Source organism: Melospiza georgiana, chromosome 2, assembly GCF_028018845.1.
Source record: "Melospiza georgiana isolate bMelGeo1 chromosome 2, bMelGeo1.pri, whole genome shotgun sequence".
Lineage (NCBI taxonomy): Eukaryota > Metazoa > Chordata > Aves > Passeriformes > Passerellidae > Melospiza > Melospiza georgiana.
Window position 1 is genome coordinate 23,574,463 of NC_080431.1, and position 21,557 is coordinate 23,596,019.

General features: G+C 41.5%; 1 protein-coding gene across 1 annotated transcript in view; it reads left to right on the plus strand.

The window, feature by feature from the left end:
• Nucleotides 1-288: 288 nt before the first annotated feature.
• Nucleotides 289-21,557, plus strand: part of VWA3B (von Willebrand factor A domain containing 3B) — a 60,438-nt gene continuing 39,169 nt past the window's right edge. Inside the window, exons 1-8 of the mRNA XM_058018245.1 lie at nt 289-336; nt 2,719-2,815; nt 4,454-4,675; nt 6,245-6,339; nt 8,660-8,910; nt 11,155-11,314; nt 16,857-17,026; nt 18,911-19,032. Of these exons, the coding sequence (XP_057874228.1) occupies nt 2,776-2,815; nt 4,454-4,675; nt 6,245-6,339; nt 8,660-8,910; nt 11,155-11,314; nt 16,857-17,026; nt 18,911-19,032 (1,060 nt within the window). The 5' untranslated portion in view covers nt 289-336; nt 2,719-2,775. The remainder of the gene's footprint in view (nt 337-2,718; nt 2,816-4,453; nt 4,676-6,244; nt 6,340-8,659; nt 8,911-11,154; nt 11,315-16,856; nt 17,027-18,910; nt 19,033-21,557) is intronic.

Here is a 21,557-nt window from a genome sequence, read left to right on the forward strand (position 1 = left end):
CAGGGGAAGGGGCAGGGTGGGGGCGGTGGCAGGGGCAGTAGCAGGGGCAGGGGCAAGGACAGCGGCAGGGGCAGTGGCCCCAGAACCGCCCGTGCCCATCATGCCCGTGCCCGTGCCCATCATGCCCGTGCCCATCATGCCCGTGCCCATCATGCCCGTGCCCGTCCCGCCGGCCCTCGGGCAGCTCAGCCCTCGCGCCGTCCCTCCCGCCGCTCGGTGGTTGCGGCGCGGGGTGAGGCCGGGCCGGGCCGTAGCAACCGCGCGGTCTCCAGGCTCTCAGCGGCTCCGAGCGCGGCCGGGCAGGCGGCGGTGCGGAGAGGCCGCGGCTGGAGGCAGGTGAGGGTGGTGGGCGGCCGGGCGGGCGCCACCGCGCTGGGGGAGGAGAGGAGGCGGCTCAGGCGGCAGCCCCGGTCCCGCCGCAGGGCAGCGGCAGCCGGGTCCCGGCACTGGCGCAGGGCTGGCGCCGAGCCGTTGTCCTTCACCCCCGAGGCCCCGGCTTCCCTTCCCCGCCCGTTGCCATGCGCTGATACGGGGACGCGGCCGGTTGCCTCAGGGGGCCTCTGAGAGGCCGCAGCGCCGGTGGGCGACGGGGCCGGGGCTCATCTTGGCCCTTGTCCCGCTCTTCCCCTCTTCCAAGGCCCCGCTGTGGTTCGGCTGTGACACCTGTGCCCTGTTTGAAAAGGGACCCCATCAGTGCATAAACATCTAAAGGGAGGGGGGCGGACGGGGGTGTGTAACAAGAGGAGGGAGCCACGTTCTTCTTAGTGGTGCTAATCACTAGGACAGGAGGCAAAGGGCAGAAACTGATGCACGAGAAGTTCCACCTGAATAAGAGGAAGAACTTTGCTGTGGGGGTGACTGAGCACTGGAACAAATTGTCCAGAAAGTTGTGGAGTCTCCCTCCCTGGAGATGTTCAAGAACATCCTGGACACGATCCTGCACCATGTGCTCTGGCAGAAAGCTCTGCCTGCTTGAGCAGAAATTGGACCAGATCACTCACTGTGGTCTCTTCTGACCTGACCCATTCGTGATTCCATGATTCCATTTCCTCAGTGGGCAGCCACCAGGCTCAGCCCCCTGCACTGCCTTTTTCTGGGTTTTGGTGCTTCAGGTGGTGTAGGGCAGCTTCTTGGGCTGTAAGGCGTGTGGGCTTTCCCAAGACATTCCTGCCTGTCAGGGACAGCCCAGCGGAATGGCCTCAGCAAACAAAACCACCCACACATGCTACACACCCAGAGCCAGTGCTGGGTTATGCCTTTAGCAGTTTGTTTGCGCTGGCCAGAGCAGAAAGGGTAGAGGTGCTCAGATGAACTCTGGTTCACCTTTTGAAAATAACCTGTTTGGATTCAGATCTTCGGCTGAAGGTCATCCCAGCTACCATTGGTTTTGAGCTCTCTGTTTCCAAGACTTGAGGTAAAACTCAATGTTTCCATTGGAAGTTGCTTCATCTGTTTTCAAATGCTCCTTTTCATACAGAGCTAACATTTCACCTCCAGGTGTTGTTCACAAGCAACTAGAGGTGGTGCTGGAGGCTGAGGCAGGGGAAAATCTGTTGCCATATCTCTGGGCATCTGGAAAATGAGTCAGCACCTGGAATTCATTCTCTGATGCATGCTAGAATGTGTCTTAGCTATTACCATGAGAGTACTATGATACTTCTTCTGTAGAGAGAAAAATGGCACAAGTCTTGTGGCTTGCTGTGGCCTTTCAATACAGGCATTTTATGCCACGGCTCCCCTGTGGCAAGGGCTTCCTTTTAATGCCCTGATGCCAAGGCTAGTCAAGGGTTGTGCTGCACAACACCTGGGGTGTTAGGATGCAGAGTTCTGCTTTTTTAAAGTCCTCCCTGCCCTTCTCACTGTTCATCTCTTTCTTCGTGAGCAGGACAAAGACTGAAATGGGTTATATGTTTCCACATGAGTATTTAAACCCATATAAGAGGAATAAATAACATGTTCCATTCTGCGATGAAGAAAGAGGGAGAAGGCTAAGACTTTGGGTTAAATATTTATCCTGTTTTTGCTTAACTGTGGGAAAAACTGCTTGATGACAATGGTTGACAGCTGGCCTGCTAGTGATTCATAAATATCTCTTATTCATTCATCTTACTTACTTAAAGAAAAACCAAAGCACTGGTGTCTCAAAGCAATACACTCAGCCACTGTATGCTACCTTGCTTTGTCTAGCATTTTGTCTTCTGTTCCTCTGCTGTGTCTTATACGTGCTTGGGCCATATACCAAGTTCACACACATAATTCCTTTTCTTTGTGACTCAGCTTGTAGTCTTATATGTAAAGTTATGAATCTCTAAACAAAACTGGATCTCAGATACTTCCAGGTTTAGTCATAAATTGGATTATAGCAAAGGTAAGGCATACTGCAAAGCAATAATAGAATATTATACACTGGCTGACAGCATGCCAAAGCACCACACTCATTTTTCTCGCATATTGGCTCTTTTTAATGATGATTTGGGGTGAAGGAAGGGAAATAATATTACCAATTTCCTGATTTCCTGCTTTTGAGCTTGTGGATCCCTGTCAGATCTGACTTCAGCCTTTCTTGAGAAGGGGAGTAGCTATCATTTTTACATTATTTTTTTGCTTGTTGTAAACCCTAATCTCATCCTTCTGTGGTTTATTATTAGCTGGGCATGTGGAACTGGTCTCCAGTTCATGTTGACCTGTGCATGGCAATATTTTAATTTTTTAAAACAGTGATTCCCCAAGGTTTCAGAATAAAGCAAAGAGGAGCTGCCAGTCAAGAGATCTGACATGACTGCTAATCCATCTAAGAGACTTGCCTGGAGTGACTGTGAGTATTTCATCACTATTTTTGCATAGATTCCGTGTTCTCCTAGATAACTTCCAGTTTCCTTTGGAGCACTGTGGTGTGCATGCTGGCTGTAGACAAGCCATTCTGAAGCTGTGCCACACTCACCTGGGCTGTGTGTGGGGTGCTGTGCTGACTTTTATGTATTTTTGGGGAAGGAAACTGGAAATGACTGTTGAAATGACTATAAACAATGCCTGACTGTATTCAAAGTTCGAGCAGCTGCAAACCTACACCTGCCTCTCTCTAGAGTTAACATCTGTCACTGCTGCTTCTGCACAGAGCAAAGGAGGACTGGTAAAATGCCAGCCTCTACAGGCATGCCAGCCCAGCATCCTGCTTGTAGGACTGATGGCTGGGAAAGAACTCATGCCAGTCTACACCACATGGAAGCCCTCTGTCACTGAAGGATGATTTCTGAAGATAAGAGTCTTATTTCCTTTATGTAGTGTTAAATGTGGAACTGTCTATCTAATGAACCTTTGGAACCAGGTTGGTTGTTATAACACTTGAATTTAGCAGGGAGTTCTAATCATATTCCATACAAGACTGAAGATTATTTTGGAGGCATTAGAGACAGAGGTACCTTTCTTTGTATTTTGGGTCAGTTCAATGTATGCAGTACATTTACAGGCAGTTTGTGGTATATGGGCAATGGAGGACTGGGACACACCAGATGATGTTGGTACTGGAGAAAATGTACAGAAATTTCCAAAGTCCACAGAAAATAAACTTAGATACAGCAAGGACATTTAATCAACTAGAGACAGCTTAGCTCATGCAGAGTATTTTGGGAATGAACAGGAAATACAAAGTCCTCCTAGAACCTCTGTGCTGAAGAACAGAGGCATTATTGTTTGTCATTGCTTCCATTTCTGCCTCAGCACTCTGGGGTCTGAGCTGCTGCTGCTGCCAAATGCAAGTAGAGCTAGCCTAGCAAACCCTACTGCCATGCTCAGGTGTGTTCCATGTCCTGTATAAGTTAAAAGGAACCTGGACCTTCATGTCTATAATTTCTTGTGCATGCACATGATCCATCACAGCCCAGAGCAGAAACTGACAGAACCATCATTTGAACTTGAGGCAAGTGATTTGACCTGAGGGAATTTCACCAGCCTTGAAATAAAGTCAGGTTCTTCTGGGGACAATGCTATTGCTTATGGGAGGAGTTCAACATAAATTTTTTAGGAAATACTTGTTTATTGCATAATACTTCTAATGTGTATGTAGTAATGGTCTGAATCTTTGAATGCCTGTTATGTGTTCTGATTTCCAAGACTTAGGAGAGAGTCTTAGGAGTTGGAAGAAGTGCCATTTGGCAAACTGGACTTACATTTCAGGGCTTGAATTTCAACATAGAAGAGACATTTACTTTAATAAATTGAAAGTGAATGTATATGGATGAATAGAAAGATGTAACAGCAACTGGATGTGTAGGACTGAGAGCAGCTTTCCAGATTAAGGACATTATTCAGTATTAAAAAAAGAAAACAAGAGGTAAGCTATACATATATACAGTACCATGGAATACAGGTAAAGAAAGGAGAAATTAATCTCATTTGGTTTTGAAATAGTTTGGTTACAATATAAATGTAGTGTTTCCCTCATTTCTATTTACAGCGGTTGCCTTTGATTCAAAGCACAGGCAAGACCCTGAAGATCTCCACGAGGTCCACAAGAAGAAATCAAAAGAGAAGAAAAAGAGACTGGCAGTTGGTCAGTGGAGAACAGATGTACAGTCCCTTGTTTCTTCTTCTGAATGGCTTCAGCGTTATGGTCTCAAAAGAAACAAATTGTCCCTGTCCCAGATTTTATCCCAGATTGGATTCCAGCACAGGAAAGGTAAAAGACATATCAATAATAGGATAATAAACCCCCCAACTTTGAATAGTCTAGAGAGTCACACTCATTCTGCACTCATTATGCAGTGGAGATTTTCACATTGTCTCTTATGATAATGGCAGAAATGGAAGCTGTATCCACAGTTGCTGACATTGCCAGTTCAAAGAACTGAGAAACTCCTTCTCCTTTTAATATGAGAAGGACTTAGGATCTGAGAATAGCTTTCCTTACCCAACTGTAAGTTCTTTCTTTACCCTAGGCTGCAGTTCACATCCTCACCAATATAGCTGTCACTCAGAAATAGCTAATGCTGCTGAGACTGTTAATCTTTTTCTTGCAAATACCACGCGATAAGATCTGTCTCCTTTCAGATGGCAAACATAATGTATGCCATGCCATAATCTGTGATCTACTATTGATCATCAGGGTTAGTAAACGTGCTTGGGAATAGGATATTATTTCTGGGTATCCAGCTTTAAGGAAAAAGTTAAATTTAATTAGAATTCAGTCTGCTTTTCATGCAAAGTCAGACTATAGAGAAATGTTCCTTTGCAGTTATCTGACAGCTGGAGGGGAAGAGTTTGCTAATAATTATTAACCACTGCCATAATGGTGCTTTGCAGAGCATGGTAATATATTCTTTTCTTTGAACAGCTTGCTGCCTGAGAAGTAGGAATTGTAATGTATTGCCATAGTTCTAGGTTGCATAATTTAAGGTTTTGGCTGGCTTGTGTCCATGGGGCATTCAAAGATCACCAGTGCAATTCCTGATATCTTGTATGCTGCAGATGAAGAAGAAGCTGTTAAGCAGGGTTAAAGTTGTTACAGTGTTAGGAGCAGAATGTACTAGCTTGGCAGGGCAGCATGGTGTACAGATAGCTGCTTTATGACGTTAACTATTCCCACCCCTAATGTTTTCCTATCAGTGGAGATCCCGGAGAAGATTTCTAGCTAGTGAAAGTGCAGAGTGCACCCTTTTCCTTAGATGCACTCACTTCTGCACCCATTAAATTGTGTAAGAGAACAGCATTATCTGTACCAGATTTTGTATTTGGTTTGACAGACAAATATTTGCAGTCCTGTTGTGGATTGCCCAAACCTCACAATAATTAAAGTCCTGCGTAGCTTTTTGGCCTATAAGTAATAAGATGTGAGTTTTTTCCTCACTTCTGACTAAGCTGGGAGGAAGCAGCAAAAGCAGGGCTGCTCTATGGGAAGAAAATGAGCCAGGAGCCAAAAGGGACTGCAGCCCAGGCAGTGCCCTCACTGAACAGGATACAGTCCTGCAGCAGGGCGAGGTAATTAACCAAGCCTAGGGTCCAGCCAGGGAATGCAACCAAGGACAGCAGGAGATGCAACCAGAGGTTGAAAGCCTCAGGACCCCATCATAGATATAATCAGAAAATAAAACAAAAGCAGAATTAGAATTTCTCTCAAGTTTCTTAATGTCAAGAGCTCAATACTGATGCAAGTGCCTCACACATGGATGACATACACATCAGCCTGGAAAATACCTTTTGAAGTAGTTCTGAAGATTAGCAACTTGATATTTTGTAAATTTTACTGTAGATTATGTGACCACCTTGGGGAAACCTGTGGCTTCTCGATATGCAGATGGTCTGTTTCCTCAGTACAGGAGAGCACAAGATGGCAGCGTGTATAATGTAAGTGTGGCTGGCTTGTGGCACCTTCCCTATGCACTTAGAAGTTATCACTGTAGCAGAAGGATGAGACTAAAATGCTTTCCTGTGACAAAAAATACTTTTGTTCTTTATGAGAACTTTATCTTCTGATAATTTTTTCTTCTGTTTTGTCAATCTGTTTGTGATAATTATCAGTGGTAGAAAAATTAGATATTTTTTTTCCTTTCTAAGTCTTAGTCTCTTGCCTTGGTGCAGCATTGCAGTAAATCTTCTCCAGACATGATTGCAGTTTCTAAGCAACATCTACCCTGTCTTGAAAAAGGGAACCCATAAAGAGAAGATGCTCAGAACCAGTTAAAAAAATAAAATTGTAATCAATAAAACAAATGGGGACACTGAAATAAGAAGACATAATGCACTGTCATTGCCAATGCAAAGTAGTGCTTTGCTTAGTGCCAGCAGGTCACAAAAGGCTCAGTCTATTCTACAGAGACAGCTAGCTGGATCTCTGCCCAGGCTCATGTTCTAAGGAATGTCTTAGCAACAGCTGCTGGCAACCCCATTGTTAAGAGAATGGATTCTGATTGAAGAGATGTGCCTGTGAGTGTGGAAGGGAGAGAGTTAATTTATAAAAGATTTTACAAAAGCAAATGGCTTGTCATTTTTCTGATGACTAGAGTAACTTCTGATGTCACAATGCTTAAAAATGGGTAAAGAACCATTTCAGGGAGCCTTTACCCCTCATTTTAGTCCCATTAATTCAGTATGAAATATCTACATAATGTCTTTTAATCTTAGGACATGTGAGCAGCAGGAAAGACATTTTTGCTACTATATAAAATCTGGTCAGATCTCCTTTAGGATGTTGAGTGCATATTGTATACAGTTAGTACAGGCTTAGAGGAAGCCATTTGAAACAGAGTAGGTTCTGAGAAGAGCTGGTAGGATGAACTGCAGTGGAGTGATGATCTTACAAGAGGGCTTGGTTGATGCTGAAATGTAAGCCTGAAAGAAGACAGAAGAAGAGTAGTATTATTGCCCTTGAATGCTACAGAAAGGCAAGTTACAGGGACAGGGAGAAGCTGTACTTTTCTCTGCTAGGCATGCTAGTCCAAAAATAAATGGGTACGAACTGAATGAATAAAATTAGGCAGGACAGTCAGAAGTTTGCTGGCCCTCAGAGAAATGGAAATCTGCACTTGCTTACTACACGAGGGAATATTCTAAGAAAACTGCTTTATTTTAAGATGGAGTTTGGTTGGTGTAGTGCAATAAACTTTGTATGAATCTGACTGTCATAGGAGGAAACTGGATTTCTAAGTGCTCCTTCCCAGGCCGACATTCCTTTGGCAGAGTGCCTGAGACTCTGTATCTGGGAGGCACATTACAGGGCCTGAGTTGATATTAAAGAACACAGAAAAATACAAATGAGAGGAAGAAATGTGCAGACTGACACACAAAATGTCTTCTCTCTGAGAAATGTTCTTGTTTAAAAACATTTGTATTTCCAAGGTTTTGTACTTAGTCCTGGAAAGGAAGTTAGAGGCAGAAGGCAACAAGTAAATCAGCTCACATGGGCCAGGGATATTGGGGAAATCTGTGGTGCATTTTTAGACTCACAGGCTATGGTGAATGTGTATACACTTATTCATAGGAAGGATGTGCTGGTTTTAATTTTAATACTGAATCTAGACTTGACTTTACTGAAAAGATATGGGAAGTTTTATTTGATGATTGCAGTTAGTTGAACTAAATTTGCCTAAGCACCTACCCACAAATAGTTAATCTGTAATGCTGGGCGTTGTTAGTTGAATAATAGTACAAATAAGAAACTTTTTACATTTTCCTTTCAAATGCTAAAGACAAAGTGGAGATTGAAGTGCCCTAGAACCAAACCATATGCTGCCTTGTATTGCTGCAAAAATTTTTTTAAAAGCCAGTCAAAGTTCTAGTCTGAGAAGGTACAAAGTTTCTGTGTCCTTGTTTGTTCCCCCATCTGCTCTGCAGCCCTTTCTACATCCTAGCCTGTGTTGAGCTCATTCTAATTGCTCCAGTTTTGAGACAGACAAGTCAGACAACCCACTGGCACTGTCCCATGCTCACATAAAAAGATTATGAAAAGCAATTAGGACAAAATGCAATGCCTTTTCTTTATAGCTTAGATGCATTTGTCAAGTATTTGCTCTTGAAACAGTGGAGGGAAAATGCTTTTTTTTTACTGCCACCTTAGCTGGCATATCTGACACTTACAAACTAGCTATGCAGCTGTGCTAAGCTTGGGGCTGCATTTGTATTATTTGTTTTGATGTTCAATTTCCTTCTCTCCCTTATTTGAATAAAGCTGACAGCCAAAAAAGAACTGATTCTTCATTTTGTGGATTGTCTAATTGGAGCTATTGAGCTGTATGAGCAGCGAATGGAATGGTTAACCAGTGAGAGCCGGCAGATATTTGGAGTGATTCAAGAACAGTGCATTGTCATTGTGTTGGATTTTGGCACTGCAGCTCCAACTGAATTTGATCTGTGTCGGGATGCACTTTCTATGGTGCTTGTGGAACAGGTGATACAAATTTCCAGATTCAACCTCATTCGGTAAGCAGAAAGAATGCGAATCAAGAATGGTTTGGGTTGGAAGGCACTTTTAAAGGTGGTCTCATCCAACACATTTGTCCCTGCAAATGGGCAGGGACACCTTCCACTACACCAAGTTGCTCAAAGCCACATCCAACTGCACCTTGAATGTTTCCAAGGATGAGGCATCTCCCACCTCTCTGGGCAACCTGCTCATGTGTTTGAGTACCCTCATTGTAAAAAAATTCTTCATTTTTTGTAGTCTGAATATAGATTCTTTTGGTGTAAAACCATCATCTCTTGTCATATTGCTACAGGCCCTATTAATAGACTCTCCCCATTTTTCTTTTAAGTCCCTTCAAGTACCGAAAGGCCACAATCAGGTCTCCCCAGGCTGGACAAAGAAGTCCGAGTCAGCCCATTGCTGTAGAATAAAAAGGAGTTGCATGTTATACATGTTTGGATAAGGGACTTTCTGTACTGGAAATTATCATGGTTCATGTCATGCTAATATCTGTAGATTTCCCACCAATTTTCGCCCATAGCCATGTTGAACTTGCCACTTCTATGTAACAGAAGGCTGCTGTTACCCTGAAGAACAGATAACGGGTAACAACACACATATTGGCACGTCTACAAAATCAGAAGGATTTGCAATAGCAGTAATGCCCTTCAGATGTTGCAGTATTCGTGAAACAGTGAGGTGCTATCTGACCACCTATTGCATTCTTGTGTCTTTAGACATTACAGGTTTCTGCCTTGCAGCTAAATGTGCACTTCTCCAAGTGCCATAGGCACAGGCATAGCCCTTTGTGTTTCTGTAGATTTCCATGGTCACAGAAATCAGTAGCAGCACTAGGAAACAATAGTAGATTTCCATAACAAAAGAAGGTTTCCAAGCGCTTGTTCCCTAAGAAGAATAAATTAATTTGCATTTAGTTAGAAGAATAGAAGTAGCTATTCATATTTTACCTATCTGCAAAAATTCTCATGCATGCATGAGAGTTTGAATGTTTGGTTTGGATAGATGAGTGGAAAAAAATTATGCACAAATTAGGTAATATAATTTTTAAATTGGCTCCACAATGTTAACTTGCAGTTACATTGCATACACATGGTGATTCTTAATGTTATTTTACCCAGGCACAGGTTTGATTCAGGTGCCCTATCTTAATTCTCTAGATTGTGATATTACTGAGATTTGAAAAGGAGAATAATAAAATCCCAGAAAGGTTTGGGTTGGAAGGGACATTATAGACCATCTAGTTCCAAGCCCCCTGCCACGGGTAGGGACATCTTCCACTAGACCCAGTTCCTCAAAGCCCAGTCCGGCCTGGCTTTGAACAATGAAGAATTCACAGCTTCTCAGGGCAACCTGTTGGAAAAGTAGATATTTTCCAAAGAAGATATTTTCCAAAGCAGATAGATTCCATAGTTTTTGAGAACAGAAAACTTTTTCTTTAAAAATGAACTGCAAAGCCAAGTCAAAATTGAAACAATAATTATGTTCATCAATTTGTTTGTTTTTGCAGGATGGAAACAAAAGACAATATAGCATATAAATTGCTACTTTAAAAGAATCTTGGGTAATATATTTGCCTTTTAGATTTGCAGGAAACTCTTCAAAATAGTTCTTGATGGAATATCACAGATACTGGAACCAGTTGGTTTTATAGTTCCTTTCTGCCTTTTTATGCACAAGTGCACAGGCAAAACTGCTGATTGGCTTTGTACTTCTGTTCATCCATTAAGACTACAGTCTTTTGTCAATTAAAATACCAAAAGGCCTAGCATCATAAATTTTGTTTTTGGTGGCTAGGTAAAGTTCAGCTGTACTACCAAAAAAAGTGCTCTGGCACCAAGATCATGGAGCAAGTTGTAGAACAAGACCTGTGGAATACACTTTTCTTTTTCATGCCCTGTGGAATAAACTTTTCTTTTTCATGCCCATACTTTAAAAACCTGATTGAGTTTTCATGATAAGAAGAGTTATGAATCAGGAACTCTTTTTAAAAGATTTTATCTCCTCTGATCCTACTTTGGAAACAGCTGTGTCAAAAAAACCACCTTGTAAAATTACAGTATTTTTCTAATGGTTTCATTTTTTCTCTGCTTCCTTTATTGCAAGTCTAGATTTAGTATCTGTGGTATACTGTAATTCTTATTTAAGAATATAAAAGAATTGTAACAATAGCAGAGCTCCACTCTCTTGTTCTGCCAGCATGATTCTCACTCTTTCTGATTTATAGTTAATCTCATTTTCAGGGCTGCTCAGGATCTCACGAAGTGGCAGCAGAAGTGCACTCCTGTGTCTGAGCGTGCTGTAAAGTCTGCAGTTGGATGGCTCTGGAAGCTGGAGCGTATGACAGCTGTCAGCCACAGCAGCTCTGCTGAAGCTCTGCTGGAGGCCATGGCTGATGAAGCGGTAAGCTCATGCATCTTTTCAGAAGCCCAAGTAAATCCAAGAGTGTTCAGTGCTAGGCTGGCTGCTGTGATTTGCCCTGATCAATGCTGCAAAGATAAATATTCATGTCAGCATTTGGAAAGGATTTTTTTTCCCCTCAAGTGTAGCTCTATACTATGCTTAATGATTGTCTTTTTATGTAAATGTACTGTATTTTGAATGCAGAAACTTGTTTATTTTCTTTTCTGGGGTACCCAGAATAAATAACATTCAGTCATTAAGGGAAAGAGAAAGCATCTTCCTTTCCACTTTCTTTGCCATATAAGTTTTTCAGGGCTTCAGGTTTATGAGAAAATTTCTAGTATCAACATTACTGAAGGCAGGGAAACCATTTTTATTTTGTTTAGCATCCAGCTTGCTCATGAAAAGTTATATTTAAAATTCAAAATAGTGAGTACAGAGATTTATGGAAGTATTAGCTTATGATAGGGCTACATAAATCCTTTTTCATCAGCGAGGTGATAGCTAGACTTTCTTCCAAGACAGAGACAAAGCATGCACAGTTATTCCTGCAATTAAATGCTGTTCATTTTTAAAAGTGCCCTATTACTTTGTTCACTAAAATAGAGTAACAAGAAATGAAACATATATGCCATCATCTCAGCTAGTAACTTGAAACTGGTGTCTTTAAAGAGATATTTTATTACATTTCCTTAAAATATATGTTCTTTTAGTTCTCTAACACCTGAATTTAATGGAAAATTTGGCCTGCTGTCTGTGGAGTAGAGTCATTGGTTTTCACTGCTGTTTACATCCATCCCTGTGCACAGATCCAATCCTAACTCATGTAAATCTCTTTCTAGAACATTGTTTGAGGGAGAAGGTAAATTTTGCTTGAGTTACGTTCTGCTTCCTTATGCTGCTAGATTCTCATCCAGATGAGTCTTGAAAGGTCCTGCTTTATTAATATTAAAAAGGAACTGAGTAAAGAACAAATTGTTCGCCAGTGAAATTTTTTAATGAATGCTTTTTATGCTGTTTTCATAAATTTTATTAGCATTTTCAATTTGCAGTATTAATACTGATTTCCTGATGAGTAACTAAAATATTGTACTTAGATTTCAGCATTGTTTGGATGAAAAAAGTCTTGTTGGACCTGGTGGGTCTCTGTTTGAATAAACAGAAATTAAAATCTGTCAGACAAGGAAACATGTATTATTATTTTTCCAGATATTGGTGGGCCAGTAGGCAATCTGAGGGAGTCTAGTGTGGCAGGTACTCAACATGAAACAAATTTCAATTGCTCCTAAACAGAGTCATTATCGTTCATAACTGACAGTTCATTTAAGAGCAATGTTCACTGTAGTGCAGATGGGGGATACCCCATCCAGTCCTAGAGAAAACTTGTCTACTTACTGAGCAGTCATGAATAACTCATTCCTAAGAACTGGCTTCATCCACAGAAGTTGTTCCAAAACAACAGTTGTTTGTTTTTTTTTTCCTGGACATGGCTCTTCTTGTCATTTCTTCAGCTGGTCTTTTCTTTCTATATGTGGTGATTCCTTAGATGTCCTTTCCTTATGACCTGTAAATCCCAAGCTCAAGATCAGTCTGCTGTAATGTTGCAATCCTTTGAGCTCTACCTGCCACAACTGCCTCCAGTTCTGTACACATGCCACTCCATGAAGTGTGGATCACTTATCTAAAACACCTCCCCACCAAGATCAAGACTCTGAAGATCTGTTCATGTTGTTCTCCTTTCTGTTCTTACATGAAGTTTGTTTGCTAGTTTAAATGTATAAATTACAATTTCAAAATATGAAGGACTCACTTGAAAGGTTTTAACATTTCCCCACTAGCTTATGAGGAACATTTCCTTTGTGGTATGTCATTGCTGGGTTTGTGGTTAAGTAGAGTGGTTCATAATCTATGGTTCATAATTTTTAAAAATTTTCGAGTGGGGGTTGTTTTTTTTTTCAGCTATTCCCAATAAATGTCAGCATTTTGAAAGTTGCAGAGGCAGGCAGAGAATCCCTTGAAGAAAGTGTGAAAATTTCTATTCTTGTTGAATATCAAGTTTATGAATTAATGGCAGTCTTAGAGGGGAGGGAGAGAAGATGTGAATCTGAAGGAACACGGAAAAATGATTGTGCAAATGTGCATGCATACCTCTGGGCCAGGAGCCTCTTCAACAAAAGCAGTAGGAACATGGTGTTGTCCAAGGACTGGGTCTCATCTGGGAGACCTTTGTGCAGGTTCAGATAGCTTTTTAGCTGGAGGAGACAGACAGGGAACTTTGTAAAACTGAACTAAAAGACAGGTGCAAGAGTTCATTCTTGTTGTTTCTGGCCACATTTTTCTAAAGGTAGTAAGTATTTTGATAATCTTGTACATTAATAAAATACATTCATTATCTCTTTACCTTTAGTATTTATCTAGAATTATCAGTGATGCTAGGACACCTGGTCCTGCTTGCTCCCAAATAAGTGGAATCTGTAACTATGGCTCCTGTCTTCCGCATGGAGTGTCTGGCTCCTCTGCAAGATCCAAGAGAAGTTCAAGATGGCAAGGTGCTGCTTCATTGGTTTGCCTGATCCAGCCTGAAATTGGTTGGGCTACTTGGGAGAGACATCTTCCAGTGTTGAGGAAGGTGCCAAAAGGTCCATGAGGGAGGACACTTGAAATGCAGAAATTATTCAGGGAGCTGGAATACAAATCAGTATCCAGGGCAATAGTGGAAATGTATGAGCACACTTGTAGGTGATATTGAATTTGCATACTACATTGCTTTACTACATAAAATTATGTGAGTGCAGAGACATTTCCTCAGTGCCATCCCAGACTCAAACAGTTGTCTTTTGTGGGATTCATATTCATAAATATAGAATATTCATATTCATAGAATCATAGAGTCACAGAATGGTTTGAGTTAGAAGGGACCTTAAACACTGTTTAGTTCCCGCACCCCTGCCATGGGCATGGACACCTTTCACTAGACCAGGTAGCTCAAAGTCCCCTTCAACCTGGCCTTGAACACTTCCTGGGATGGGGCATTCCTAACTTCTCTGGACAGTTGTTCCTGCTGCCTTACACCCTCATAGTGAAGAATTTCTTCCTTGCATCTAATCTAAATCTACCATCCTTCAGTTTAAGGCCATTCTTCCTTGTCCTTTTGAAAGTCCCTCTCCAGCTTTCATGCAGGCCCCTTTAGGTCCTGGAAGGTGCTTTGAGGTCTCCCCAGAGCCTTCTCTTCTCTGGCTGAACAGCCCCAACTATCTCAGTCTGTCTTCATAGGAAAGGTACTCCAGCCTTGTGATCATCTTTGTGGCTCTCCTCTGGACTCCCTCCAGCAAATCCATGTCTTCTGATGTTGGGAGCCCCAGAGCTGAACACAATGCTCCAGGAAACGTTTCATGGGTGTAGAGTAGAGGGGCAGACACACCTACCTTACCTTGCTGGTCATGCTGATTTTGAGGCAGCCTTGGGTACAGTTGGATTTCTGGGATGCAAGCACACATTGCTGGGTCATATTGAACTTCTCATCAACCAATACCCTCAAATCCTTCTCTGTAGAGCTGCTCTCAATCAATTCTCTACCCAGCCTGTGCTTGAACTTGGGATTACCCTTACCCAGAAGCAGGACTTTCACTTGGCCTTGTACTTCATGAGATTCACTCGGTTCCATGTCTCAGGGCTGTCCAGGTCCCTCTGGATGGCATCCCTTCCTCCCAAGGCATCAGATACCACACAGCTTGGTGGTGTTGGCAAACTTGCTGAAGGGACAGTCAGTCTCACTGCTCTTGTCACCAACAGAGATGTTAAAAAGCGCCACGCCCCATGCTGACCCCTCAGGAGCACCGTGGACATTCCACTTGGATATTAAGCTGTCTGCCCCAGCTCTTGGAGTGCAACATCCTGCCAGTTCCTTATCCACAGAGTGGTCCATCCACCAAATCCACGTTTCTTCAATTTAGAGACAAGGGTGTTGTGCAGAGCAGTGTAAAATGCTTGATAGAAGTCCAGGTAGATGAGGTCAGTAGCTCCAGTGTAGAAGGTCACCAAATTGTCAGGCATGCTTTGCCCTTAGTGAAGCCTTGTTGGCTTCTTATTTTCCCTGTGCTTTAGCATAGTTTTGAGGATGATCCACTCCATACTGGGCTCAGAGGTGAGTATATTCAAATGTATTTTTTCAGTTAAACAATGATTTATCAGGTATTTATCAGCCGGTATGTACCATGATATAGAACTGATATACTGCACATATTGTCTTGAAAGTCATCACGGAATAGCTGTTTATTACATTTATTTTTAATGATGGTGAAAATTCAAGAAACATACTCACCATGAGGATCATTACATGGATAAGCACAGGTAACATAAAATCTCTTATAATGTAATATTCAAGCAATAATTAAAGGACATTTTTCCAGCTTCTCTCACTTCTTGTAATAACATTTTCAGAATATAAGTGTACGTGGTTAAAGTAAAACTGCCAAGCTCCCTCTGCCTTGGGAAGTATAAAAAGTACAAATCATCTGTAAATACCAGCAATAGCATTCAAATAATCACAGAATCACAGAATATGCTAGGTTGGAAAGCACCCACAGGATCACTGAACCCAGCTTCTGGCCCTGCACAGGACCATCCCCAAGAATCATACCATGTGGTGAAAGTGTTATCCAAACACTTCTTAAACTCTGGCAGGCTTGGTGCTGTGACCACTGTTCCAATGCCCAACCACCATCTGTGTAAAAATTTTTCTAATATCCAGCCTAAACTTTCCCTCACACAGCTTCGTGCCATTTCCTCACTGGTCATCACAGAGAAGAAATCAATGCCTACCCCTCCTCTTCCACTCATGAGGAAGTTGTAGACTGCCATGAGGTCTCCCCTCAGTCTCCTTTTCTCCAGGCTGAACAGACCAGGTGACCTCAGACACTCCTCATACAGCTTCTGTCAAGACCCATCTTTGTTGCTGTCTCTTGGATGCTCTCCAATAGTTTAGTGTCTTTCTTATATTGTGACCATAACCGCACACAATATTCAAAGTGAGGTTGCACTAGTGCAGAGCACAACAGGAAAATCACCTCCCTCACCTCCCTTGATTGCCATCTTTCCTAACCCCAGAATACATGCTGCCAGTAAAACTATGTCTGGTATAAAGTCCCTACTTTTCAGCGCTGGCAAGGCACCAACACAGCACGTCTCTTGATAAAAGTGACATATGGCACAGAGCCTTTTTCTGACTAATGATGCAGTTGTCCTTCCTTACTCCTCTCTTTGGCTTCAGATAATGTCTGTGGAAAGAGGTTTGCACTGGGCAGAATCAGAGCCAGGGACTGTGGGATAGGTTCTTGTCTCACTTGAGGAAATTTTGTGTGGCCTTCCTTTGAATTACTAGCATAAATGAGAGGAAGAACCAAAGATCTGAAAATCTTATAGACCAAGTAATGCATCAGTTTTACCAAATTTTCCTACTGAGGACAGGACAGTGCTTGAGTAAGTATCAGTCATTTATGTAAAACTGTGTCTTCCAATTACCTTTTTTTCTGTTTAATGACAGGTTGAAGCTGTTTATTACTTTGCTGTGGGGGATATTCCAGTGGACACAAAGCAGCTACTCCTTGAGAAAATTTCAGATGTCTCCTGTCCAGTCAACATGGTGTCTTTCAATGCTAGGGAAGATGAAACTATTATTTTTCTGAAGGAGTTGAGCCACTTGGCCTCTGGCAGGTATGACAAAGAAGGACAGTAAAGATGACAGTATTCATGAAGTTCTTTGCTGTTAGAAGTGATATTGGGACATACCTGAGTATAATTCATGAGGAAAATGAGACAAAGCCATTCAGTAAGTGATCTGGGGATATGGAAAGTCTTAAGATATATGACCAGTATGCAGGCCCTACTTAAACAGTCCATTTTTTTTCTGCATATGTTCTCACTGGCTTGCAGAAAGGCTATTCCCTTTTTATGCCCAAAATCACTTGCCATCTGCCTCTCTCTTGAAGTCTGAAAAAAAACTGTTCGGGGGAAATCGTCACAACGTAAACTGAAATAAGTTTTTATTGTGTTCCTTTGTACATTAGTACAAAGCATTACATTCCTATCCACAAGCACCAGAAAAAGAACTAGAGTTTTGTTGGGTCAAGTGCCATAGAGACAAGTACTGAAAAGGAGATGTCTGTCTGAAATGAACAGCTCATGAAATAACAGTAAAATGATGGGGTGTTATTCTTCAAGCCTGGTTGTGTGGAAAAGCAGTTCTGTAACATGCTCTCTAGCATCCTTTTGGGATGGTTGGTGGAAATTAATATATTCCACATGGCTTGTTGTCTGCTTTATCCTGGGAATCAGCCATGTGGTAAGAATCAGCCTTTAGTATAAATGGATAAGACGACTTAAATCTTGATTCTGTTATCAAAATAAGGAAAACAAATGAACAAATACAAAACCCACAAGACCAAACTCATGCTCAACAGCAAGAAGGCAGTAGGAGTCAGTAGGTGTTTCTCTGCTTAACAGAAGTCACCATACAGTTTCAGACTTGTGAAATTGCTGCTAGCTTTTTCTGTTTCACTGTTGTTTGTGCAAGAGTGGGAAGCCCTCCAACAGTAGAAATCTCCCAAATGACAGCAGAGCAATTGGTAAGATGGCAGCTGCTTAGCTCTTTTATAGCCATCTGTGTTTAGAAATAGCTTTTAGGAGATGGGAGCGTCTGCCAAAAACAAGACTGGGAGAGTGTTATGTTTGCTCTGGTCTGATATGTGTTTAAAATGATTGTGGTCATTTGGAAGCATGGTACCTTTCCGGTACCAGATACATTGCCAGTCACTATTCCTCATTTTCTTTTGGCAGTGTTTTTACCTTCTTTATTAAAGGAAAGTGAGTGTTTCTTGTATGGTATAGACAGAGACAAAAAGGGTTGTGGCAGGGAGCTAAGAGGAATTTTTTTGTTTGATACTATTTTCACTGTCATCTTTTTGCATGAGTCTAGCTTTTGTGCAGACTTACAGGGCCTGTTAATAACTTGCAGGTGGATGATTGCCCAACAACTGTATATAAGTTTAAGTCAGCTTTCCCACAGGAACAGCCAAGTTCATGGGCTTTTCATGCCTTGAACCTGTTTCTAGTGTACTTCTGTTTTAGAAATGCATCTTTTTCCTGCTCTGAGAGCTTCTCTGTTTTGACAATGAGGATAAATAAAGTCTGCATGTCATCCTGATTTGTATGTCCATAATGAAATAAATGTTCCTGCTAGGCTTTCAACTGGGAGGATAATCTGATAAAAAGGTGTTAGTGTCATCTCAGACATCTCAAACTACATGCCTGCTCAGCCTCTTAAAAGCATTAATTAAAAATAGATTTCCAGGAAATTGAAGAGTAAGGTGCTTTGCAGTTAGTAATATCAAAAAGAAAGAATATTCTACATGAGAAGACTTCAGAAAGTACATAAATGTATATAAAAAGCTTGAAAATACTAATCTTAATTAATATAATCTTATTGTAGTGGAAGCTTTAGATATGATTCTGTAGTTGTGTGTTTGAAAAACACCTCTTTAAAATTAGAGAAATATTTATGTGTTTTGTGTACTGGTTGAAACTCATTTTGTATTACAGATTCCATGCTTTTGCTGAGAAGAATAACTGCAGAGATGCTACTGGACCTGCACTAAAATATGAAGAGGATGGAAAAGGATTAATTTTGAACTCTGGAAAAGTGAAAGGGAGAAGGCCACTAGGTAGACAATATAAATCCCAAGATTACACTGATATTATCAGCAACATGTCAGAATAGAAGTGTAGTTTAGGAACTTGATGAATGTAAAATCAGAGGAAACCTGTAGGTGTGGGTGGGGTGAGGACAGGACTGCTCTGGAAATGGAAATTCTCTGTGTGGGAAGGAGAGGGCAAGGAAAAGAGAGAAATGAAGAGAGTAGAGGATGCACATGTGAGAATGAAAGAAAAATGAAAAAAAAGGGAGAAGATAATTTATTTAGGAATATAAAGAATGGTGTGCTTATGCCAGTGACCTTGTGGAAATGTATGGAGAAATGGTTAAAAGGAAGAGGAATAGTGTGGCAGACCATTTGATAGAACAGCCAACATCAATATAGGCCAATTTCATTGGTAATATAAGGGGATTAAATCAACATGAGGCTTGCTTGCTTGTCGCAAGAATTTATCACAAAGGCAAAAAGCACAGTAAAGTGACCATAGAGAAGGCAATGCAAAGTGGTGGTGGGAGGATTGATAGAAAAAATACCAAAATAAACAGTTTCACTGGTGGGTGGAGCTGGGCAGAAAGCTCAATGTGTTTCATATTAGTCACAGTGCTACTTCCTCTGGGTAAGTGTTCAGTGGGGGACTGGACTGTGGTTTCAGCCAGGGTGGGAGGAGAGGGGCTTGTGATATGAAGTGAGGCTTTGTGTGTCAAATCTGATGTCTTTCTCAGCAGGAGAGTTAAAAAAAATATTTCTTTTAGGCATCAAGAATCATAAGACATCTTTAGTCTCGTGGCTCAACACACCTACCCCCTTCTCTCCCTTTGTGCTGGGGGCATTAGTGTTGCCCCAAAGGTAGAACAGTGTTATCCTCTTCTCACTGTTAGGGAATGTGTGGCATAAGGTGGATTTGGTGTCTCATGTAAGGCTGTTTGTCAGTCTTGGACTGAGTGGCCCATATTTGGGTTGTAATCAAGTTTCTTGCATACTAATCTATCCTTCACTAGGATCATGATTATAACAGCACAAGAGAAAGAGCCATTGTGAGGGCCAGAAATAAAGAAGTGAGGTATCACCTGCTTTTTTGAGTCATGAAAGGACACTCATGGCTCACCCATGCAGAGTTTAGAAACCAGCAGCAGAGTCTGCTTCAAAACGCTGTCGTTTCATACTAATGCAGAGCAGTATAATGATTGCCTTCAGTCTGCTGTGAGTGCTTTCTTGCTGTACCACATTTGGGGGTGTGCATGGGGGGAGCTGCCTCCCTCTTCCCCTGGGGCAGTCAGCCTGTTTCAATAGATGAGCCTAGAGCTCCTGTATGACTGAAATTACTTCCTCACCACTGTTTCTAAAGCTGAAGGCTGAATAGCTTTAATCACTCAAAAGGGCAGTAATCCCCTTGAAGTGCATTGTCAGTTGTGTCTTATTGCTATTATGGAGTAGAATTTACACATTAAAAAGGAACACAATTAGCTTTCTGCATTTACTGGGTATTACAAGCACAGCCGTGACATCACTGGCAGCCAATTGGAGTGTTTCAGTCATATGCAGAATCTTAAGTCCTTTCAGAAAAGAAAACACATTGAAGACATTATTCTGGTCTATGTCTGATTTCTCGTTTCAGAGACTCCTTCAAGGGCGTAGTAATAAGGCAATAAAAATAAAAGTGTCGGTTACTCACTAATGGGCTCTGAAACTGGTTCTTGGATATGTGGCATAAACTACGCAAGGAAATAAATAGAGAATGAACCAGAGATTTAATCCTCCAAATGTGGTGTTTCTAAAAACTAAAAGGAGGCACAGGAATATTTTGATTATGCTCCTTTTTGCGCCACAAATGCAACATCTGGAGGGTGAAACTCATAACCATGTTATATGGACTGGAAAAGCTGTTTTAGCGACATCTGATAGTTTCTGGTATCCACTGAATATCAGCATTTTGCAAATACTGGATATCTTTACGTTGATTCCTTTTCATCTGCTTAACAAAACAAGTCAGAACTATTTAAAATTTTAGATAAGAGCTCAATTCTCCCCTCTTTTGCGTCTTGAGTAGACATTTGGAAAGCAAGTGTGATAAACTAACAATTTTTTGACACTCATTTTGAGTGGGTGCTCAAGATCAAAACAGGTGTAACTCATTAAAGAATTAGGGTCCTTTTGCTGGCAGCCTCAGATTTACTTCTGGCAGAGAAATGCTTTTACATAAAGCCTTATTTCACCAATGTGATTATATCTCCTCATCCAGCACTAATTTTCCTGTTATCACTTCTGCCTACATTCTTTGTGCAGTTTATTCATCTGTAAAAAGCTGTAGAATTAAGCAATCTTGTTATGTAGTTAAAATTATAAGTGGAAAGGAGGTGACATTTAAGTTGGAAGTCGAAGACAAGGAAGGCAAGAAATGGTGGAAGCTGTGAAGAAAAGATGTCTTTCTGAAAAAGGGCACATTCGTGTCATCTGCTTGGAGTAACAGGGTGATAAGTGCTACATAGTGCGTGAAAAGCAGCAGTGCTTTGAACTAGATCCTAAAATGAATAGAG